Source organism: Haliotis rufescens, unplaced genomic scaffold, assembly GCF_023055435.1.
Source record: "Haliotis rufescens isolate VD_foot unplaced genomic scaffold, xgHalRufe1.0.p SCAF_9, whole genome shotgun sequence".
NCBI lineage: Eukaryota > Metazoa > Mollusca > Gastropoda > Lepetellida > Haliotidae > Haliotis > Haliotis rufescens.
This window is the reverse complement of record NW_025964383.1, coordinates 48,489,427-48,514,856: the sequence shown is the minus strand read 5'-3', so window position 1 is coordinate 48,514,856 and position 25,430 is coordinate 48,489,427. Positions and strand designations below refer to the sequence as shown.

At 40.9% G+C, this 25,430-nt stretch overlaps 2 protein-coding genes across 4 annotated transcripts; both read left to right on the top strand.

Annotated features, from left to right (window-relative positions):
- Positions 1 to 3,279: 3,279 nt before the first annotated feature.
- Positions 3,280 to 15,252, top strand: LOC124122620 (scavenger receptor class F member 1-like). 2 transcript variants are annotated; one of them, XM_048390324.1, is made up of 4 exons: positions 3,280 to 3,344; positions 8,277 to 8,332; positions 13,029 to 13,307; positions 14,278 to 15,252. In XM_048390324.1, the coding sequence occupies exons 2-4, from the start codon at positions 8,296 to 8,298 to the stop codon at positions 14,478 to 14,480; spliced, it is 519 nt and encodes a 172-aa protein (XP_048246281.1). In that variant the 5' UTR covers positions 3,280 to 3,344; positions 8,277 to 8,295; the 3' UTR covers positions 14,481 to 15,252. The 2 variants fall into 2 exon arrangements, with proteins under 2 accessions (XP_048246281.1, XP_048246282.1); XM_048390325.1 differs by lacking the exon at positions 3,280 to 3,344 and having other exon boundaries at positions 8,132 to 8,332.
- Positions 15,253 to 15,712: 460 nt separating this feature from the next.
- Positions 15,713 to 22,381, top strand: LOC124122615 (ankyrin repeat domain-containing protein 17-like). 2 transcript variants are annotated; one of them, XM_048390323.1, is made up of 3 exons: positions 15,713 to 16,766; positions 18,384 to 18,422; positions 19,609 to 22,381. In XM_048390323.1, the coding sequence occupies exon 3, from the start codon at positions 19,730 to 19,732 to the stop codon at positions 20,603 to 20,605; it is 876 nt and encodes a 291-aa protein (XP_048246280.1). In that variant the 5' UTR covers positions 15,713 to 16,766; positions 18,384 to 18,422; positions 19,609 to 19,729; the 3' UTR covers positions 20,606 to 22,381. The 2 variants fall into 2 exon arrangements, with proteins under 2 accessions (XP_048246280.1, XP_046341653.2); XM_046485697.2 differs by lacking the exon at positions 15,713 to 16,766 and having other exon boundaries at positions 16,891 to 18,422.
- The last annotated feature ends 3,049 nt before the right edge of the window (positions 22,382 to 25,430 follow it).

The following is a 25,430-nucleotide window of genomic DNA, read 5'->3' as shown; positions in this document are numbered from 1 at the left end:
TGCTAGTTGTGGTGTAGGTGGTGGTAGTGGTAGTGGTGGTGGTGGTGGTGGTGGTGGTGAGGGTAGTGGTGGTGGTTGTGAAGGTGGTGGTAGTGTTGGTGGTGGTGGTGATGAAGGTGGTGGTGGTGGTAGTTGTGGTGGTGATGGTAGTGGTGGTGATGAAGGTGGTGGTAGTGGTAGTAGTGCTAGTGGTGGTGGTAGTTGTGGTGGTGATGGTAGTGGTGGTGGTGAAGGTGGTGGTAGTGGTAGTGGTGGTAGTGGTGGTGGTAGGGGTATTGCTAGTGGTGGCAGTGATAGTGGCAGTAGTGGTAGTTTTGGTAGTAGTTGTAGTGGTAGTCGTAGAGGAGATAGTGGTAGAGGTAATGGTAGTGGTTGTGGTTGTTGTGGTAGTGATAATGGTAGGGTTAGTAGTGGTAGTGGTAGTAGTGGCGGAGGTGGTGATAGTGGTGGTGTTAGTGGTAGTCGTAGTGGTAGTGGTAGTGGTGGTGGTGGTGATGGTGGTGGTGGTGTTAGCTGTGATGGTGGTGATAGAGGTAGTGGTGAAGAATCGTAATCTCTGTGACTATCCGTACTACGTGTCAGATGTTGAGGATGTATATTCTTTTGCAATATATTCTCATAAAGTTTGTATAACGTCAGTGTTATTTTTGTATTCTTTAATGTATCACTATGTTGAAGTTACCATACACGTAGACTCCCCATTGGCCTAGTGACAGCACTGTCTGGCTTGGCCTTTGATTCAATTCCGAAAGGTCCGAGGGGCGGAGCTTCGAGGTAACCCTTTCGCCTGTCAATCAAAGGCCGAGGCAAACCGTGCTGTAACTAGACCAATGGCGAGTTGAGGGTGTGGTAACTGACTTGTAACACTTATTTCGAGCGGTGATGGAAATATCGGGAAAGTTACATCATATTCACTTTGGTGACGTAGACTATTGCATGACGTCACAAATAAGCTCAGATACGACCGAGTGGAATCGCCAGTCGAGTCGGGGAACCTGAAAGGAATTTGAAGACTGAAAATCAGCCGACATATTTCTTCAAATGTAAGCTACATTGGACATGGTGAAATTGTTTCCTGCAGGAAAGGACCTGAAAGTTAACGTGATATTGAGAACTGAATAAAGATCCTTGACAATATGATTTTAAAGTTTTATAATGGGTGTGAAATGTTTTATAATGAATGTTTACTTTTATTATTTGAAACCTGGTCTTCCTTGTTCATTATTTGTTTTAGCATTCATGAAAACTTGTTTATTTACCTGACAAGAATAATCACTTGATTTCTCATTTCCTCTTGTCTTTTTTACAATGTTCAACTTGTTACTTACATTCCATAACATTGTTGCAACTTTTGCATTACAATGGTGTATCTCTGAAGACATTTCACTAGGCGGGGCTTGCTGCTGTCACGGCAGCCAATGGGGAGCCGGCCTCGCTTAACATGGCACGGCCGTGCTGTAACTAGTAGGGTACAGCATGGCTTAGATCAAAGGAACCGCTCGTTATCAGTGCTACAATGATGGTATGAACACACAATGCATTTTAGAAAGTGGCCAAATGTAACAAATGCTATATTTGGGAAAACGCTTTCTGAGTAAAGTACAGATTCACGTACTTTTCGAGTGGTTGAGTCCCGCCCGGGATTCGAACCCACTCTGCCAGAATGAGGCACCAAATCGCCAGCACAGAAAGTCAGCGATCTCACCCACTCAGCCACCGAGGTTTCCACAAAAATGAACACACAATGCATTTTAGAAAGTGGTCAAATGTAACAAATGTTGAGTCCCGTCCGAATCCACACGATTAGGTGCCTCACTCTGGCAGTGTGGGGTCGAATCCCTGACGGGACTGTACGATAATCTGTACTTTACTCAGAAAGCGTTATCACAAATATAACATTTGTTACATTCATAATGGTGTTCTGAGCATAATGTAGTTGTATAGGCTTGACGTCATTACAGTGAATAAACACTACTGACTGAGATTCTTGTTTGAGTGACAGCCACAGTTGGATTGTGGTGTATTCGGATGCAGTATTTCCCACCGTTGTACCGCGTGAAGTGGTCGCATATCATGTCATACCGTGAACAGTACCCTCTGCTACCGGGGCCGACTATGGCCATACTTCCCTCTATGTGTCAGTACACTGATATTACTGGTTTATGGAAGGTGCGTCAGCCGATTTGCCCTGAGTCTGATCCTATTAATAATTGTTATGGCTCTAAAACACATTTACAATCAGGAACCGAGCTATAAAATGTTTGATTTTGTTTTTATAGCTGCCTAAACAATAAGATTAACTTTGATTGCCTGCTGACCAAGTATATAGGAAAAGCTATATAACACGTGCCTTGTGTGATTATCGGGTTGTACGTTATTCAAAAAGTTATTTGAAATGTCATTAATTATTGACTAGAACTAGACTTTGGTCATTTCAACACTCGTGTGTTAGAGACTTTCATCATAATTATATACCTCGCAATGATATGAGAAATGACCGATTCAGCAAACATGGAGACGATCATATCACAGGGGTGTAATAACCAGACCTGTATTACACCCTCTGCCGGGCTGATAGGGCTTGTCATTGCATTTTGAACGGACGATCGATATCAGCCCGGGTGGTAGGAAATAGGAATTATGTCCATTAGTGCATCATCTAGTCGGCTAGCTTTCCCGTGACATGTCCTTCAAATAAGGTGAAAGTTCATGGTTTCCTCTTGCAAATAGATACATTTTACTTGTAGTTAAAAAATAGAACCTCTATCATGGCGCAGATTGGTAAATCATCTGATTTCCATTACTATGTGTAGAAAAATATGTTTTTTATAAATACAAGTAATCACTCGTTCATTTCTGAAAAGCAAAAACTCATTCCATAAAAAAGCGGATCACACAAAAAAGGAAAACCGTTAACATATTTTAAAAGTCAATACGCAATGTATGTATTAGATTTCTATAATATATCAAATTTTCTCGATGCAGTAACGAAGTCTATTATTGTCCGCTATATTGAACTATAAAATATGTCGAGGCTCTATTTTAGTGTAATTAGAGACAATTGGCTGCCGTTCTCAAGTACTGCACCTTTTTAATTGAGTATGATATGCTTCTGGCCTGAGGCATTCAATCAAATAATGTTTCACTTTCTCGGGAGTATTTTCATTATACTGGATACTAACGGGGGAGACATCCTTATCAGCGACCCTGGGGTAAGCATTTTGAATTATCTCCCCTGTTTCACAATAACGAAAGTAGGATATTTATAATCAAAGGTAGATTGGTTGTTCATGAGGGACATGTCTGGACAAGGAGGGAAATCTGTCACATTAGAGACTCGTTTTGTAAGTTAGCTTTGATTATTTGCTTTGATTCAGCATATTTCACATTAATGATAGTAGTTGAAGTTGTCCACACTCCCTGATACAAGGATCGTGTGGGAGTTTTTCAAATGGTCCAACTGAGCACCAGCTGAGTTTATACATTGTGTGAAAAAGAAAGAACACGGTGACATCTGCGTTGTATGTATTAGCTGGTTTAACCTCGGTTTGCCTGCACCCTGAATGTTATGATAAGAGATTAAATGTGCCAGCAATTATCTTAAGAATTATAGTGACCAGGGAACCTTGCTTCATTAACGGTGACGCGTGGCTGACACGAATTGGTGAACAATTTTCAGTATAATCAGTGTCAAACGTGAGTTTCATATCATGTTGAACGAATTTATTAATCATTTAATCAACTATGGCTATAAAATGACGAACCAGGAAGGATGTCGGCTTCTCCCTTAACTCAGAAAAAACAACAGGAATAGTATTCAAATAGAAAAACATGAAACCCGCCTCCCCAATCCTCCAGCTAAACAATCAAACAATCAAATTTCAAAAACAAACCAAATTCTAAGAACTTATTTTCGATAAACATCTCACCTGGGATGCTCACATCCAAAACCTAACGACTAAATGCAGTAAAGACCTAAACACCCTAAGATGCCCAACTGGCTCTAACTGGGGAGCCTCCAAAGATACCCTCCTCTCTCTCTACATATCACTAGTTAGATCAAAACTAGACTACGGCTGCGCCATATACAACACCCTAAACAACTCTCTATCTAAAAAACTTGACTCAATACAATATCAGGCTCTCAAACTAATTCTACGCACCCAACGTGGAACCTCCTACACCTCACAGGAGAAATGCCACTAAGTCTATGCAGGGAACAGCTAAGCTTAAAGTTCTGGGCCGCGTCCCAATCAAACCCTCTCATCCAAAACTTAATAAACCAAAACATCAGCCCCATAAACCAAGCTCTAGCTCGTAAACACCCCTTACTTACACCAATATCCCACAGAATAACAAACTACCTAAATGAACACCAAATTAAAAATCTTAAACAAAACTGCAAACAATCAAATATCTTCACCCCTAAACTTACCCAAAATAGACACAACACTAGCTAGCCAAATAAATAAACAAACCGACCAAAATATAGCTAAAACTACCACACTAGCATACATACACGAAAATTGGCCAAATTGGTGTCAAATTTACACGGACGGATCCTCAGATCCGACCTCCAAACACACAGGTTTCGGAGTCCATACCACACAACCAACTAAAACCACACAATCCTTCCGACTCCCAAACAACCAATCAATATTCACGGCAGAACTAATGGGCATGGCCTCAGCCCTCCATAATCAAGAATCCAAAAACCACAAACAAATCCTAATACTTACCGACTCCCTAAGTGGACTGCAAGCCCTCCAAAACAAAAATACCAAAAACAGACCTAAATTAATAAATTAAATACTTAAAAGCTCCAACGACCTAACTAAGGCAGGCAAACAAATAACCTTCTTGTGGATACCAGCCAACGTAGGAATATACGGTAATGAAAACGCCGATAAAGCAGCTAAACTATCCCTCAAAATGCCAGAAATAAGCTTAAACTTACCCATCTCAAAATCAGAAATTAAAAGTGTAAACAAGCAAAAAATCACAAAAAATGGCAAAACCTATATCTAAACTCAAATAGCCAAATCGAAAAAGTGCTCAGCAAACCACTAAGCAAACCACGACAGAGTAATCACTAAACTCCAAACTGGACACACCAACCTAAATAACCACCTAAAAAAAATAAAAAAACACACTACAGGTAACTGCCCCCACTGCAAACAACTAGAAACCCCAGAACACGCACTCATCCACTGCACACACTACCTAACACATCGAACTGCATTACAAACCACCCTCAATCTAAACAAGGCTCTCACTCTAGAAGCAATACTAAACCCACAAAATAAACTAGAAAACTTCAAGGCCTTAGGCGTAATTTTAATCAAAACGGAACTAATAAAACGCATCTAAAAACACAATAACCTACCAAATCAAAATCACATAAACAAACAAACATCCACCATACCCAGCTCCCTTAGTTCTCCTCCGCAACCCCATCGGCATCTATTCTAAATCTCAAAATTCCCAAATTCTATATAAGCAACCCCTAAAGCCCCCACTTGGGTTGCACAGACCACTTTCGCACCTTTCGGAAATACATTAAATGGCCTGGCCGGGTCCGTGTGCGAAATACGCATCAGTCGGAAAGCGCACGTTAAATCTCCAAAGTAAGTAAGTACGTAAGTAAGTAAGGAAAGGGTGTCAAAATGGCTAATGCACAGGTTCAAGTGAGATTTGTTGACAATAAGCATGGTGGACAAAATTAGGTGTTGCCACAAGAGTACACTCAGACAACCAGCGGTGATCCCTTCCTGCTCCACCAAGATGAGACCATGATGATCTTCAGCACCACCGAGACATCTGTCATCTGCTGAGATTTTCTTCTGCCACGGCACCTTCAGTGTTAGCCCAAAGATTTTTTACCAGCTTTGCACCATCCATGCTATTGTTGCTGGCAAAATGGTCCCACTCATCTATGGTTTGCTTCCTGATATACGCCAGTCAACCTACATGAAATTCTTTCAACGTGTTAAGAAGATTGCTGCAGACAACAACATTCCCCTAGCCCCATCAACAATCTTCACCGACTTTGAAGCAGCTGTGCAGAATGCCGTCAGGGACACCTTTCAGTGCCAGCCCAAAGGTTGTCTCTTTCATTATAGACAGGCAATCTGGAGAAATGCCCAGAAGAATGGACTTCAGACCTTGTATAAGACCCATGACAATGTGAAATTCCTGAGAGCCTCAGCCCTGCCACTGGTGAGAATGTGTGACATCAACGGTGTGTGGATGGCAGCCCTAGAAGAAGCAAACTTTGATGATCCACGGGTGCTGAGGTTTGCAGATTATGTTACTGAACAGTGGGTGGAGAGTGTTGGTCGTAGCATGTGGAACCACTTTGAAACAGTGGGTTCCAGAACCACAAACAATTTTGAAGGATGGCATGGTAAGCTAAGCAAACAGGGGCCTAGCCATCCAAATATATTCAAATTCATTGACATTATAAAAAAAGAACAGTGTCACTGCTCTTGCAAATCCAGGCTGGTGGGCGACTTCCTCCAAAGAGGAGGAAGTACCGCAATGTGGATAGCGGTATTGAGAGGGAAAAGCAGGAGTTGTTGGCAGGGCTCAAGTCGCCAACAGAATATGCTGATTCTGTGGCAAGATTTATTGGTTTGTGAGTTAAAATGTATGTGAAGTGTAAATAATTAATTTAATTTCTGACTAATATATTTTGCATGTATGAACATATGTATGATTAATAATGTATGCTGTATGTACATGATAAGTAAAATAACGAATGTCATGTTGCCTTCTTTTATATCTCTTTTAATCCTCATAATCCCTCTATTGTACACTTGTCAGTAATGGTTGGGTAATTTTAAACCCAGAACAATAGGTGCCGGCAAACCGAGGTGTCCCCTATAAGCTCTGGGCTTTCGGGTCTGATGTAATTGTTGACGATACATTGATTATGATAATACCATGCTCATCAATGAGGTCAACTGTGGACCTAAATTGTCGACATTATATTTGGGCAGCCTTTGTTAGTATGCATGCAATCAAGTACACAGCTTTTCTATTTCTATACATGTTGTATTGCATTTAGTTTGCTAGTTATTATGAATGCATGTTTGTAAACTTCTATGTTGATAGCTATCTGAAGACAAACATGCAAATCAGAGAAATCTCAGCTCGCAACAATAATGGGTAAGAGGGGAGGTAACTCTAATCAAGATTGCACAGTCACATTTCAAAACTTTCAAGTTACACATTCAAGCAGTTGTTCTGGCTGGTGACCTCTTATCTCGAACTATTGTCTCTAGTCATTGGCATTAATACTCACGAAATAATAAGATGTGAAGTCATGATTTTTTTTTGCGTTGGCTGAGATATTCTGAAATATTGTTGAAATTTTAGCCAAAAGCGGCATAAAAACATACTCACCGATAACCACAAAAATGGATCAGGACACATTTTTACTGACGGCACCTGTGATTAATCCAGTGATTAATATTGTAAGCAACAGCTGTGTCGTCAGGGTACGCTTTTATTCAATCAAGCAAATATTCGAGCCTGTACACCCGATCAGCTTGTCGACATAAATAATTCGTTGCAGTGGTCCAATTTAACTGGTAAAACACGCAGAGGTCGTTGGATTTAAGGTACATTTAGACAGTAACAACGTTTAATCTAAACTGGTGCACCCGGTACAAGAGGTATTTAAAGACCGCACGTTTAAGAAAGTGTAGCTGTGTAGTATTACCAATCATTGCAAGATAATGACTTTCCGGGTTACATTAAATTTTGAAGTGTCTCAATACCTGAACAATCTGAGGATTAGGGAATGATATGTATCTAGAAGGAGAGGACAAGTGTGTACCTATGGGAAGCCATTCGATTAAAAAATACATCAGTTGAAATAAACATCACCAGTAATAAAGTAATACTTTGTGCACCTCGGAGTTATGTTGGAGTTCTTAATTGTACTTGTGTGTGTACAGACGTTCTTTAATCATCATTGTTCTTTCATTCATGCGTCGTCTTTTCTTTAAAGGTTCATTCGGTATTTTCACCTTTTTTAGTAACATTGATTCCTCTATTTTTTACATTTTTTTATTATTGCGTACTTGTGACCTTTATTTCAACATGTATTTTTTGACAGAATGGCCGCCCATAGATATATAGCTAGACTGAGAGGGCAAATGTACTAGGGAACAACAAAAAACGCAAGGTCAAGATCCGCCCAGGGGCGCGACACCTTCGTTAACCTGGAGGTAACCACAATCAGGCTGTTTGTTTGCGTCTTTTTCCAGCAGAGGCGATACAGAGACAATGTTGGACAGGGGCCTGTTGTTCCTACTGCTACAGGGTACGTTTATGTTGTTTGACTTGAATATGGGGGCACGGGTGGCCCAGTCGTCTAAGGCGCCGCCGCCTTCTGTGCAGAGTTGCGTCCCTTGGGCACGCCAGAAACCTATGATTGTGGGTTCGAATCCCGGTTCGCCCCGATTATGTTTCTAGGTTTGTCAGCACCATACCCGTGCCCGTGGGTTTCACCGAAGTGGTAAACGTCTGAGACACCCCCCCACCGATGGAGCCGATGCGTGTGCCGGTGACTTAACTTTCATTGATCAGTTTGCTAAAAGTGTTAAGTGCTAAAAGTGATATGTTCACCCATGCTGTCTACGGTTTGTGTTGATTTTAATGTCATATCTAGGGCAGACATTTACCAATCACTTGTTCATTTCAAACCTGGGACGCTGGACTCGCACTTGCAGGACGATGCGGCATGTGAACCAGCGGATGACTACCGTTATGTGTGTGACGTAAATAAAGCTGACGTGTTCTGGCATAACATGCTTGCTGATTATGTCATTTCCTTGTTTGAAGAATGTCAACAATCTATGTCTGAAAGTTTGAATGTTGCCATGGAAAAATTTGAAGATGCAATATGTCAGGCTGCAGACTGTGTGAAACGTAAACGGGCCTGTTTTGGCACATACATCTCAACAAGAAGACAAGTGTTACTTAAAGTGTTAAGATTGAGTAAAGGTGATAGTAATTTGCAAGAGTATATAAAAGCAGAAACCTATTCTCAGCTGTTCGAGACAAAAAAAAGTGTTCGTACTTGAATATAATTAGAAATAGATTGTTGGATAATCTCAACATTAGTAAATCTTTCTGGTTTACACTTAAGAGTTTTTTAGGTGCTTCACGTTCGGTTCGACCGTGTATTCCATTGCAAGGGAATATGTTTGTGGGTAAGGCTAACATGGACGATGTCTATGTTGATCTCGGGGATATTACAGGAGATTTTAATGCATTTTGGATTCACCAATTACTCAAGAGGAGGTGGCAGCTGCTTTTGACGATGTCAAAACTTCAAAATCTCCCGGGTATGGTAATATCATTGCTGAATTTTTAAGCATTAATGTGATATTTTATTACCGCTTCTTACTGTTTTATTAAATGGACTTTTTGAGGGCTGTTTTCCCAGAATCGTGGTCGATAGGATTGCTAGTGCCATTACATTAGAAAGGAGATCTAAACTCTACATCTAATTATAGAGGTATAACAATTTTGAGTGTCCTCAGTAAAATGTATATTTCAGTTTTGAACACTAGTTCAAGATTTTGGTGTGATGCGCATGACAAAGTTTTGGAATCGCAAGCCGGTTTCCGGCAGGGTTACTCAGCTATGGATGATGTTTTCCTATTAGTCTGTTGCTGGTCGTCGCTTGGGGAAAAAGAAAGGCAGATTATATGTTTTGTTTGTGGATTTTGCTAAGGCTTTCATAGGGAAGTTTCGCCAACAATGTTGGGTTGCATCAAGTCTATTTATGAAAGTGTAAAATCGTGCGTTAATTTGATACTTTCGTTTCAAATATGTTTGTCCGTAGCGTGGGAGTTCGTCAGAGATGTGTCTTAACCCCCTTGCTGTTTTAATTATTTATTAATGATCTTGCTGATGAAGTAGAAAAAAATCCTGCTATCGTGACATCCAGATTTTACTCATTTATTATTAGTTTTGTTTGCGGATGACGTTGTGTTTTTTAAAAACGATGGTATCCTGTCTAGACGTGAGAAATAGTATTTTAAGGGGAAATCGCATTGAATGTCTTTTCATCTTACTGACTTCAGAAAATGCGTGATTTCATTAAAAATAACATGAACATGCCAAAATGTCAATTTACAAATCAATAGTGTGTGTGTCCACCTCTGGTTGCGATGCAAGCAACACATCTTCGTCTCATGGAATGGACCAGGCGTCCCACAAAGTCCTGTGGGATATCTGTCGATATCTGCTGGAGCATTTTTCGAAGTTCCTGGAGTGTCTGTGGAACACGTGGTTGACGTCGAAGGCGCCGATCCATCTCATCCCACATGTACTCGATTGGTGAGAGATCAGGGGAGCGAGCTGGCCACAGGATGACTTTCGCGTTATTTTGTTGAAGAAAATCCTGAACAAGTCGAACAATATGAGGCCGGGCCTTGTCATTTTGAAAGCTTATGCCTGGGCCATGACGACGCAAAAACAGTAGAACAACAGGGTCGATTATCTCTTCGCGGTAGCGCTGTCCATTGAGATTTCCCTCTACCACTATCAAACGGATCCTCTGTCTTGCTATAATCCCACCCCATACCATAACGCTGCCGCCCCCGAACCGATCTTCTTCCATGACACAATGATTGACGTAACGTTCACCTCGACGTTCGATACCCTCGAATCCGCCAATCGCTCTGGCTGAGGTGAAAACGAGACTCGTCAGTGAACTGTAGACGTGCTTGACGGTGGTTTCCTGTCAAAATGGGACGTCTGGCGGGTCTTCTGGCGACAATCCCTGTACATCCGAGGCGGCGACGTACGGTTTGTGAAGATATTCGTCAGGAATGCATCTTGCAGTCACTGTTGCTGGCTGGAATCGATTTCGTAGGTGTGTTGTTCGAATCAAGTTGTCTTGTCGATTATTGGTTACATTAGGCTTTGCCACTCCGAGGATGGTCTCTGACTGCATTCGTCTGTTGTCAACGTTGCCATAAACACCAAATGGTGTTTCTATGGAAGTTAAATTGTCTTGCAACATCACGTTGACTCGATCCTGCTTCAAGCTTATCAATGGTCTTGCAGACGCTCATTTTCGGACAGGCTTGGCATTTCGTAATGCTGAATAATTGCGTAATTTTTTTTTTTTTTCTCAGTGGTTGTTGTCAGCACGGTGCTAAACAATTCATAAGGAATCCCGTTAACGCACATGTTTTTTTGCCCATTCTTGGGTAGTGAAATGCATAGGGCTTGCATAAAAGTCAACTTTTGCATGGAATGCATGCTTTTTTGTAGTAGTTGCGTTTTTGTGACTTGATTCCAATACTGAAAACCAAACTTTACTTGTTTGAAAATACACTATCATATTGTTGTCACAGAAACCGTTGTTGTTGAGTATATATAAATAATGAACAGATGGTAATTGATTGTTCAAACTTCGCACTCATCATTGTTATTGAACCAGGTTCCATATGGCACACATGGAACAGTAGATGGTCAAGCTTAAGGTCATCTGTTCTCGTTTTCCCATGTAAGCAATCATGCTTTTGCCAACTGCCGGAGGTTCTGGGGTTGTTGCTGACGTGTTCGATTGGGTTTAAATCTGGAGACCTGGAGGGCCATTGGTGGACCTGGATGTTGCGATTTTCCTAAGAAAGTCTGTTGTCAGTCTTGCCTTATGGGCAAAAACTCTCACCCGTGTAACGTTGTGCCGTTAAATTCCCCAGAACTTGCCATAAGTTTGATCAACCAGTGGAGGAGATGGCCGCCCACATCATTATACTGCCATCACCAAATCTTCCTACTTCCTGAATGCAGTTTCGTGCATAACATTCCCCGCGATGCCTATAAACATGGCGTCTACCATCTGCCCGCCAAGGCATAAAACGTGAGTCGTCACTAAATCAAACTTGTCTACGTCACAATTGTGGCCATAATCTTGACACGACTGACGTTGCAGCCGACGATGCAGGCACGTCAAACACATCGAAATGGTCGTCTAGCACGAATACTTTCAGCGCATAAACGGTTTCTCATAAACGATATCCTACGGAATCCTGGCATTGCCGTAGTTGTAGAGGTGACCATTGTGGTACTGTAGGAATCTCTCCTGTGCTCTAGTTGAAATACGTGATCGACCGGATCTGAGAATGTCCCGTGTTGTCCCGTGTCTGATAACGGTTCCACAGTCTTGTATTGGTGCTTGGTGGCAAAACCTGGCTACAGCCGAAGTTTATTCTTCTGTTTGCAGTTGGTCGATGGCGTCGTTGCTGTTGGCTTCGCCAGTCGTGGCATGATTTCGCTGTTCACTGGCTGTAAGATTGTGATGGCATGCAAATGAAAACAATTTTATAGCCAAACAAGTGATGTTGCTTGTGCATGTCGTATTGGTGTGTTTCGGCGTCAGGCTCTCACGTGGTTGTGGCATTGCGATTTTCCCATCTTTTCACCAATTTCGGCAGTATCACATTTTTTCCACACAAATCAATCTCAATTCATGCATAAATTACCAATTCATTTTTGTTTTGTATGAATGTCGGCAACACTCTGTCCGATATTTACGTTATTATTATTACTTTTGCATTTAATTTTTTGCAGTGTATATCTTTTAAACATTTCTTTCAAATATTGTATATACCAGATGCTGCTGTAACTATACCTATATTGCATTATGGACTGTACTGCCACAACTTAACTGAAAGTTGACATACTTATTGTATAGTATCTGTACTTTTGGCCACATGGCCTATTTGCTGAATAAACTTGTCTTGTCTGTCTAAACCTGGAATCCCCATGAGGGGTATTATTAAGAACATCAATTTGCAATTTACGCATGTATAGATACGAAATATTCATGCTGTTTTGTAGCATAGAAGCTTCTATTGCTTATGGCTGCATATTGTTTTTGATGTTTTAATCATGACCTAACAGTCGGGTGAGCTACAAAGAAATGATGCCTTTCCAAGTATGTTGACATTCAGGTATTACATATGTAACATTTTGAAACACAAATCTCATTTCAGGAGTGGGTGTTCTGGGCCAGGAGTGTGCCGTGGGGAAATATGGAGAACACTGTCAACTGAACTGCAGCCGTCACTGTGCCCCTTATTCCGGCCAGGATGTTCACTGTCACAGACACAGTGGCAAGTGTTCTGAAGGATGCATCCCGGGCTGGTACGGTGATCAGTGCCAACTGTCCTGTAGCAGGAACTGTCAGCAGCACATCTGTAGTCAGCAGACTGGTCACTGTACCTTGGGTTGTAAAGGAAACAACATGGGGGATTTCTGTGAGACACCTATAGGTATGTACAGAGTGGGGTTCGGAATCACAAACTATTGTTCTACAGCAAGTTAACTGTCAAAATATGGTCATTCTCTTTATGCCTGACATATACCCTGTCTTTTCTGACTCAAAGCTTTCTGTCATTTACTTCATTGATGGGTAAAGCAAGGTTTTATTGAAGATCGCCTTATATTGTTGGCCATAACTATTTGTTATAAACTTAGGATGTTCGAGATCTACACTGAAACTTTAAATGGATGCATGGTCTCAGAAATGTGCAAAGAATTCTCAATTTTTCTATGCACATATGCAGAAACATTTGTTATTATCCAACTGGAAGAGGTATGTTCTGAATAAATGTTTCGACAATATCTCACCAAACTATCATTTTCCTGTAGTTTCATATGAGGCGCCACTTAAAAAAATGTACATTAGGTGTCAGGCGTTCCTTATTGAGCCTAAGCCATTCAACAACTCAATAGGAAACTTTACTCTAACCCTACGGAAACGTTAGTACCTGTATCTGTAGCTGACTCCTGCTAATATTCTACGTTTGTAGAAAGCAGGATGACAGTAACTTATATTTCAAGGGCAGCTAACTCTGTCAGTGACCTTCTTCCGGGGTGTGTTCGGGCGAGCTGTTTTCACTCTGTTGTATGGATATCTAAGATGAGCAAATTGCACACTGTCATAGCAAAATGAGTATATAACATATTGTCTTCAATATGTTAACACTTTGTCTTCAATTCGTCACTGTTACGGTTGATAATGCACAAGCATTATTTCGCACTCACTAAAACACTCAACAACAGTTTGGTGCAGACACTTCAAGTGTTTTATATGTCTCCATTTTCCAAGCATGGCCTGTTACTCAGGTTAATTGAATCATGGTTCAAGGTTCAAGATGCTTGCTTTGGAGTGGTATCACTTTCTCAAAGGTATTCTATCATATAGGCTAGAACTATTGAGTCAAATGTATTATTTTACAGAAAGTGGTCCAAAACAAGGTGAAAACGAGACAGCACAAGAACCTGCCTCAACACCAGTGGCTGCAATACTTGTCCCTGTGTTCACCATACTCATCATCATCATCATCGGCACTGTGATTGTACTCGTCTTTAGACACAGAAAGTATGAATACATTATACTCAAAGAAGGTTCACTGGTAGCACACACGGAAGTGAGCAGTTAAAATACACAGTCGTAAAATCACAAGTAAAGAAAAACACTGCCACAAGTTTACCCAATGTTTACTAGATACTGCAAACAATACACAAGCAACAACATACTGAGAAGCATTGCGAGATAGCTTAACACTTCCAGTCATAAACGGATTGTTTCCTAATTCACAAAAAAAAAATGGGCATTTCTAATGTCAAAGTGTATCGGTTCCTGCAGTGACATTGTTCCTTTGTACTATTTTCTCTGGATGAATTACTCCCTATACACTCGGGTTCAACCACGGATAGCAATTAGAACATTTCAAACGTATTTCAACCATAAAAAATCACCTACATAGTCACCACCTACCTATAATGTACCTGAAACCACCATGTGAATAGAAACCCTCCAAAAGTGACATAGTGTCACCAGAGCTTACTCTCAGAGTCCTTTTCCCACCATGACCAAGTCGAGGCTGACTTCAAATCTCCCAGCCAGCCAGTCACAGCTCAGCACACATCCTCAGGCAACCCCAGGGGTCCATTTTAGGTTACAGATTGTATATCTTCACTTCGCCTCAACTATACCATGGGGGTCCTTTCAGGGTTGCAAAACGTTCATTACACATGATTTGCCAAGAACCTTTCAATGATAAGATACTTATATTCTACTGCTCGAGGCCATAAACCATGGCTTGTGATGTGTGAACACTGCGTATGTTACATCCGTAGTTTCTAAGGGCTCAGTCACACATGCAGGATTTTTACTGCCGTCTAGGACTATTCACGATTAAAATTTGTCAAAAGTCTGATCAAGATCCTGTGATTCGTGGCGGGAAATTCACAAACAATCAGATATTGTTCAGGAAGCGTCCCGATTCAGCCGTTTCAAGCCAAATTGGTCCCAATTCTCACATTCTCAGTCCGAATCTGATCCGAATTGTATCTTCCGCATGGTAAAACACGACCGAATCTGTCCCGACAGCGTCCAGATTCTCCCGAATGCGATCCGACAGAGATCAGACAGTGACCGGACAGTGAACCGACAAAAACTGTTCGCATTCGGCCTCAATCGACAAGAAACGGCAATGACTAATTCATGCCCGTTCATTACGACAGCGTCCTGATCCACAGGACGCCGTCCAGATAACACAGGACATTGTTACGATTTTGATCCGATACAGCAGAATCTGTCACGACATAGTCACGATTGTAATCCGACTAGACAAAATCGGCTGAGTTTTCCGAATGTTACGGGACGCACCATACTGTCCGGATTGCTTGGCCGACCTCTCTGGACCTTTCCCGATCCGTAGGACTCTGTAACGAACATATACGACTGCTTTCAGACAGTTATAGGGCAATTCAGATCATTGATGATAGCAATCCGACTTTTTCACTTTGCGTGTCGTGGCGCTATCTGATCTCAAACGGGAGTCATAATCGGCTCTGTGTGAACCTGGCCTACCAATTACTTTGATCCTTGCATGACATGCTAGACATGTTAGACTGGCAATAAAGCTGACAAGTTGTGTTTGTTACTCTCAGCGCAACAAATAAAAAAACAATCCTTAGTTATCAACTGTGTTACGATAGACAGTAATCACAACAGCAATCAAGATCACAGAAACAGATCTTGAGCATTATTTAATGATAATTTCATGATTTGAATTGATTGTCGCATTACTTATGTTATGTGTTATTCTGTTTCAGTTCTAATCAGGGTAAGTATTTAATCAGTAGTTGAAAAATATCAGTGATTACCAACACTAAATAGTCCCACTATTACAGTCGAGGGAATTCCCTTTCTGCTCACGTGTATCGTCATACACAGGACATTAAGCGAAATTCATGCATATTTATTGTCCAAACTACCCTCCTTTGAGACCGAAGGCCGAGAAGGAATGAAAACAGCAAACGTGTAGGCTTCTTGCCTGTTTTTTCCCGCCCGCCTTGGTTCCACAACTATCATTTCTTTGAGTTTCATTTCTAACCGTATTTCTCTAACTGTGTCTTCCCGTTCTCAGGGACCTAATGTTTGAATCTGGCGGAAACGGACCATGTCATTTGAAACAGCCGCCTTCTCCCGGACATATTTGTTACGGTTCGTTACAGTCTGACTGTTGCAGTTCTTCTCGCCTCCTGCCTGGAATGATGTGTGGGCGTGTCAATGTGCATAAATTGCATATCTTCAAAGACAGTTTACATAATGCCGAAGACATTTCCGACAAGACTGTGAATTGCTCTTGGGTCTGTATTGCTCTTGGGTCTGTATTGCTCTTTGGTCCCTGGACAGCCAGTGAACAGGGTTTAATCGTGTATGTATATATATAACCCGGGTTCGATTCGATATATATATATATATATATATACGTGTGTGTATATGTGTGTGTGTGTGTGTGTGTGTGTGTGTGTGTGTGTGTGTGTGTGTGTGTGTGTGTGTGTGTGTGTGTCAGGCTTCCTTCAGTTACTGTACTCAAGGACGGTACTAAACTATAAATCAAATATAACCCCCAAGCGGGGTTACTTTTAATATGCAACCAAGAACAAAAGATGAGGCTCATATGTAACAACAATTTTATGTAAACTTTCAATACTTTCTGTGAAGAACCTTACAAGTATCATCTTTTAAGTAAAATAAACGATTAAAATCAAAATCCAATTTTGTCGCAACTAAAAAAATATATCCAAAAGAGACTAACAGGGTTTGACATGTATGGAGACAATTCTCAGAAAGTTTGGAAATTTAATTCCGTCGGTTCAAAGGAGTAAGGATTTGAAGACATGTACGCAAAAAACATTATGAAAACCCTGAATCCAATATGGCTACAAAACCACGTGACCATTGACCAAAGTCAAAGAACAAAACGTGAAGCACCTCAATCAGCAGACACATGCAAAGTGAGAAAATATTCGAACAAGCAGTTGCGGAGCAATAGGGCGAAGTATATCGTAAGCCAAATACTTGTTTTTTAGTTATCTGCCCTTGGTTATTTGGTCTTTATTCTTGACATGCAGCAAAGTAAACCATATCTGGAAATAACTCGAACGCTCGCTGTACGAAAACGGTCAAATCAAAATCAATATGAACTTTATTCGTGTTGTGCTTTGTTATCCAAGTAGAAACAACCCAGTAAACATCATTATTATGCTTTTCAAAGACCCGATTTTGAGAAGTATGCTCATCAAAGTATTCTATCATTCAAGGTGTTGCAGAATGAAGTGGAACTGTATAATAATCTTGGTTCTCAGGCACCGCCCGTATCATCATAAATCACGCCATACGTTATGCTTTTCTTTCCATTTTCAAAAAGAAAGTCCTTAAATATTCCGTGTATCGTACACATGTCCCCGGCAGTGAAATACTACAATACTTCAAATCAATGCGATCCAATTTAGCGTGCAGTTGCATCCCTGTACATGCGCACTGCTTTACTGCGCATTTCGTGTAATGGTCATGGCGGCAATATGAGTTTGTGTGCTTGTTATGCCGTTTGCAAATTTGGTCAATGAAAACATGATATTTACGATAAAATATCACCAAACATGATGATATACAAATGCAATGGTATGTGTGTACTGTATCCCGGACAATGTTTCACAGCAAAGATTAAGATGACATGTGTATGTGTATTTGTAGTCAAATACTGTATTCCAGAATTTTACTCATCAAGAAATACATTTGTGTAGGTAGGCCCTTTCCCATGTTGACTGTACACAACTGTTTGGTTACATACTGGTTTGAACAACCCCAAAGAAATAGCCACCGCAAGCCGCCACTTTCAAAAGCCATTGCCAAATAGCCATATACTATATATGATTACTAAATGTTCTTCCTTACCAAGCTGTAGTTTAGATAACACTGTATATTGTGTTTCAAATATGGTTTGAGACAATCACACTAGGTTCTAAGACAGATTCTCTCATTTCCTCAGGTGGTGTGGATGATAAAGAACTGCTTAACCCTGGTGAAGGTATGGACACAGACACACGTATTTATGTAATGTCAGCTCACCTGACTGAAAGCTAGGTAAGCTTATGTCACGGCATTAAGTTCGTCCGGCATTTGTCATTCGTCATCCAGCATAAACATCTCTCCCGAGAAGCCACCAAACCACAGAAGCTGGAACTTCACATACTTCTTCTCACCAATGATGACAGCCCAATTGTTTAAGGGACTTGAATCCGATTTTCACTATAGCCACCACGGCAACCATTTTTAAAATGATATTTGTGGCCATTACTCAGTCATCTTTGTTCAACATGGAATGCAATTTGGTCCATGAGTAGTTAGAGGTGGTTTCACTTTGACCAAACAAAAAACTCATTACTCGGCCATTTTCGTTCAAAATGTAATGAAATTTGGTATATGTGTTGTGGGTAATGGGGCTCCATTTTCGCAATATTTTTAATTTTTATCATATTTGACTTTGGTACTTTGACCATGCTTCTAAATTAAACATCACCTCAGAACCTACTGGACCAATGAAGCTGAAACTTCATATGTCAGTTTTTCCTCACTGTCTATGCATGAATAGCAGTGCCGACTGCAACAGTTATTAAGATGCTGTCTTTTCTTTGACATGTTAAACTGCTAATTACATATCCAGGTGTGCTACAGTGCTGTGACACTAACTTTACTGTGTTTTTTATGGTCTTATTTGTATTGTTTTCGTAATTCTTGAATTATCTTGGCTATTAATAGCATATATATGAAGATAATAGAAAGAAAATTCACTCAAAAACACCAAATTCAATAATGCACATAACATTTCTACAACAGCTCAAATCTGTTTTTCTCTTCCAATCTATAATGCCTTTATCCATGAAGTTGGAACATACTGCCCACGTTAAGGATGAGGTGCTGTTGCCGTAGTATTCTGTCTCAGTGAGCATTCGAGGTCAGAGTAGAACCCTATTTATTCTCGTTTGTCGTAAGAACTGACCAAATGTGAGTCCTCATTCATTCACGTTGCGCGAATTGTTATCTGTCTCAGACTTGATTATTTAAAGACAGCCCTATTATGAATTGAATTTTGCTGGCTGTGGCATTTTTTCACTCGCCAAAAATGGTACGAGGTGCTGATGTTATTTACGTTCAACAATTAATGTTGTATAAAAATAATATACAACTCGCATGATGTCTCCTTTGTGTTGCAGTGGACACTGACCTCATCGTTGCCTGCAAGGAGGGGAAACTAAAGGCAGTCAAAGACATCCTGGATCAGAGTCTGGAGGACATCAACAAGAAAAGAAAGGCTGTGGTGGGAGGACACCAGTGATGTGGGCAGCAAGAAGGGGACACAGAGAAGTGCTGGACTTGCTTGTGAGAAAAGAAGCTGATCTGAAACTTGTGGATGATGCCAGTAACAGTATCCTTCACTGGGCCTGCTATGGAGGGAATATGGCAATGGTGAAACACATCATCTCAAAGAACATGGTGGACATCAACAGTAAGGGGCAGGGTGGGAGGTCCCCACTGATGTGGGCAGCTCGGGAGGGGAAGAGGAAAATTTTTGATGTTTTTTTTACTAAAGGGGGTCTTCTATCAGATGTGGACAATGACGGAAACAACATCCTTCTTCTAGCCTGTTTGGGTGGGAATGTGAAGATTGTGAACAACATCCTTTCCCTTGATGCTGCAGGCATCAATGTTAAAGGACAGTCCAACTGGACACCATTGATGGCAGCAGCACACAATGGACATGGAAAGGTGTTTGACTTACTTGTGAATACAGGAGCTGATCTGACAGTATTAACCAATGCCGGTGATGACGTCCTCCACGTGGCCTGTGTGGGAGGACATGTGGATATTGTTAGCCGTGTCCTCGAGCAAGACAAGTTGGACATAAACAGTCGAGGCCAATGCAGCAGGACACCACTGATGGTGGCAGCAAGCCTTGGACATAAGCAAATATTTGATTTACTTGTGAATAAAGGAGCTGATACAACACTGGGGGATTTTCATAGTAACAACATCCTCCATCTGGCCTGTGAGGGAGAGCATCTGGAGATAGTGCAGTATATCCTCAAAGAGAAGATGGTGGACCCCAACGCCAACAACGACCATAATCAAAAAGCAGAGATGCTGACGACAAACAGAGATATACAATGCAAGATTCTTCTGTCACGTCAGAGGATCAGTGCTTGCCTGTAGCCTTAAAAGAGGCTGTACAGTCATACCCAGTTATATTGGTAATAACATTGTACAAGCACACTCATTCTCAGTAAATCTTCATCATAGAACGGAATTGTTATCTTGCTTCGTGTAACTTATGTAATGAGGCTTGGAGAATGTAAACACAAGATTGTCAGCTGTACTGACAGTTAAAGCGCTCGATTCCAAATTAAAATAAGCAGTCTCTACAGTGGGACTACATGAAATTTCAAAACACAGTAGGTACATCTCCTAAGTACCCCCTCAGTTGCAAGTCTAGCATTTTATTTAAGAGAATATGCATGATATGCAATAATAAAGGAGAAGTTACATCCTCCAAGTTACAGTTGTAAGCAATCTGTATTTCCTCAGTACACCTTTCTACAGAGAAGAAAAATATGCTGATTGTCAATGACTTTACTTTATACCAATTTTGCTTTATAACGAGAAAGGGGATATTAATTCAGCATGTCCTTCAGGTATGTATTTTGATGTATGGACTTCAAAGCAAAGACAAGTCATCTTTGTTGATGATATCAGCAGCTTACTGCGAATGAACTGAATTATTCAGAGTGGCACAGGGCCAGAAACGCTGAATCTAGATAAAAGGAAGAACTTGTGGAACAAATCCCTTGTGTACATGTAACAGAGTTGAAAAGTATGTTATTGGTAATTATTTGGTGGTGGATTTTAAGTTCAAAATCATTAATTTGGTATTCTCAAGATACATGAATCCTTCCCACAACCCAATATGGATCCCAAATCCACACTGAGCCTCATAGTTAGTATAAGGTTCATTTTTAAACAATACGTGTCGTCACATTTGATTGTCTTAAGGTTTATTCAACTAACTTAGGGCCATTTTGATTGGTTTAGTAATGTAAGTGTTTTTCATGCTTTTAACATGACACATACTTAATCACTTGGCAGGTAACATTAGGAGATGGAACATCTTTTCCTTCCTGGGAATGAGAAAACATTTTAGTTTAGTTTAGTTTGTTTCAGTAAAGTTGTTTTGTAAAAAAAACAAATATGAATACAATGATTGTATTGTTTTACACTTTGTAATAGTAGTTTAATTATTCATGCAATTTGATAATAACTTACCTTTGAACACTTCAAGTGTGTAGTTGTGAATAACTGTTCATAGTTTGCAGTTTTGGCAGTTTTGTCTATGCAGTTATATATTGTACTAATCGGTATATTTGATATACTGCAAGTTTGATTAACGGCAGCTGATGACCAAGTCCCTGCTCATGAGACTATGTAGTTCAGTCCATAGTTGGTAATACTGTTGTATTAATTCATAATATGGTAAAGTTACAGTATAAAAAGACATTGTGCTAATATTTCTATTGTAATTTAGCAGTCACTTGTCAATTATGATTTTTAAATGTTTAATATTTTGTGATGTCATTTGGATATTAAGTTATTCTGTATGTTTTATGCCATTGCAAACAAATATGACCAACATCTATAACTTGCAACCACTGATAGGATTGTAGATGTAATTGGCTATATCAGTTTCAGTTGGTTTATCGATTGTTGTATTGAATGTGAATAAATTCGATTCGATACGTATTTGATGTGATAATGTTGACAGGACCACTGTGTGAACTAGATTCATCCGTTACACGCGGGTGTAGGGAGGCATTCGTGGATTTAGGGTGCAAGTTTCATTTACTCGGAAATGAGAAATGCTACCAAACATGAAGGCCAGCCAGATAGGAACAGACATGTGTAGATGATGGAGCACAGTCTGCAGTATGTCTGATGTAATTTCTGTTTGAGAGGCGACCCCAATAATCTGGTATTGCTCTTTTCCTGTCCATGTCCTCCAGATAATCATGCATGCCTTGCTCTAGTGAGTTACCACCGCCTTACTCGTGATGCATCACGGAATGATATTTATGAAGGCAACACATATTTCCTCTCGGGTTGCACACGTCTTTCACGAAAACATTAACAGAACCAAACATAGCAAGTTTTTAACCAAGGGATAAATTTGTATGGTTCTTTCTGCATCAGATGACATCTTGCCACTGCTAGACCAATGGTCGGGCATTATGCATGTGCGCGAAACACCTCATTGCAACCCATTCATCTGGATAGCCTGCTGTGTGAAGATCTGTTTTAAAGATTATACCTGATGCTGATACTGATGCTTTTAAGTGTAAGTTGTAGGTAGATAAAACTCCTCAGCCAGACTAATACTAGTTTGATGCAAGCTGTTCCTTTGTTGATGAATTGACCTCGAACATATTTGTGTGTCCACCAGACCACACACGACACCACTAGCTAGCTGCCAAGTAGATAGAAAACAGACATGTGCTTGTTGCTTACGTTCTACAAGTCAGATTGTCAGTGTATGTGAACAACAAGACGCACGTCTCCAACCGGACAAACGAGTGAAAAGTATACAAGAGGTGTTTCCCTTATACCATACAATCCTTCAGGTGATATTCCAAAACCCTGTTAAGATGCTGAAATACATAAAACACAATGAAACATGTAAAATAGTTCATTTAAAATAAATAAATTGCAAGTGATTCCACGTCATTTGATTGGATAGCCAAGTAATTGCACTTTAGCGGACTACTGTTTGCTGATAGTCTGATAAATATAATAGGTCAACGCCAGAGAATAACCAGTCTTGATTATCCAACGAAGCGGTTTAGTCTCTGTTTGGTCCGACTTGGCTGGGGCAGACAAAATCAAGCAGTATCATCAAGTGTGTTTACATCTATGGAATAGTATTAGCACTACCTATGTATCGCTTAATAATGTCACAGCACATCGTATTTGAAGAAACTTGGTTGGTTAAAGTCACGCCCGTTTACTATATTTTCTCAAGAAAATCTGTTACATGTCATATGTGTTTCCTCAGACTTGACAGCCCGAGCCAAGACGGACCGAACACTTGTGAGATTATGTAAGGGTATGGGGAAAAGAGCTTCACTTCAACCAACGTGTCTGCTTCAAATAAGATGAACAGTGAAATTATTAAGTGGTGTTTACTTAGATATAGTACAATTCTGTAAATATACTCACACGCAAAAGAAACGCAAGTGGTTTTAAGCAAATAGGTAACAAAAACCGAACCATAAATTGATACGAGTTTTAGCATGTAGTGAAGCCTGATGGTGTTATCAATAGTTTTGCTTGCATTTTGGAAGCCCCGAGTAAAAACGCAACATAAAAAACGAATCGCCAAAACGCACCATTTCAACGAATATGTGGGTATCATGCACCCATTTCTCGCGAACTCGAAAATGCACGAAATGTCACGAACTGTAGTGGGTATAAAACTGTGGCCGATTCTTGGACCTACCACTCCTTGGTCAACAATGCCACGCCTAACTCAAATTCAGAGAAACCAGGCTATCCGACGTTTGGAAGCTGGAGTCTGTTCAAGAGGTTGCCCGTCATTTCAACGTAAACATAACCACAATTTACCGTCTCCTGCATCAATACAATGCAACACAGACCACAGATGACCATCCTCGGAGCGGTCGTCCTAGGGTCACCACACCTCGACAAGATCGGCAGATTGCCCGTCAACACCAGCGACATCCGTTCCTAACTGCAAGTGAAAGTGCTCGACAGACCATAGGAACACATAATCGACACATTAGCCGGGACACTGTGATCCGACGTCTTCGTTCCAACAACCTCGAGCTCAGATGTCGCCAACCAGCACGTCGTCCTGTTCTCCAACCAAGGCATCAACAAGCACGACTTCAGTGGGCACAGGGTCATCGCAATCGGCGTCATCGTGAGTGGAGGCGTGTCATCTTCTCAGATGAAAGTCGCTTTTGTGTCTCCCATGCAGACGGAAGAGTCAGAATTTGGCGGCGTCGAGGTGATCGTTTCGCTGACAGAAACGTTGTGGAAATGGATCCATGGGGTGGACCTAGCGTCATGATATGGGCAGGGATTGGACTTAATGCGAGACTTGGACCCATGTGCTTTCTGAATGTTGGTCAAAGTCGGGGACACGGCGTCACTGCTCAGCGGTATATCTACCAAGTGATCAGACCCCACGTTGTTCCATTTTTTGCACAACATCAACAACACAATTTCCAGCAGGACAACGCTCGTCCCCGTGTTGCCTAAGCCACCATGCAACAACACAACACCCGTCTTCTACCGAGGCCAGCCCTCAGCCCTGATCTGAACCCCATCGAACACTCGTGGGATGAGGTTCAAAGTCGTCAGCACAATGTGCGCCCAGTCCCTACAACTGCCGATAAACTACGCACAGCTGCTCTGGATGTGTGCAGGAGGATCCCTCGGGCCTTCACAAATCGTCTGATCCACTCAATGTACAGGAGATGTGTGGCAGTGATCAATGCTAATGGTGGTCAAACCAGGTATTGACTTACATTTTGGGTATTGACCCGAAACTAAGCCCTTAACATTTGAAAAAAAACAACTATGTCTTCTGCCTTTTAATCCATTAAACTGTCTTTAGTCATTTTTTTGTCAATCTTGCCCTATTAGTATTTCTTGTCTTTACTGTTGAAAATAAATAACATGTATACTGCATACTCGACTTGCGTTTCTTTTGCGTGTGAATATATAAACACTATGCCGACAGATGGAAAATTGTATCACGATAGTTGGAAGTATTCGATGCGTTTCAAATCCTATTTTGTTTAACGATTCGTCTTTTACAAGTAACCTAGCTCGGCGAGGGTTACAGACACCTCGACTTCCTGATTTTCAAGCGATCTGCTCGCAATATCGTTATTATGCTGCACGTTTTTTGGATTGTGATTGTTCATTAATGTCATGTGCGTATGTTGCAGCAATGACATGTAGG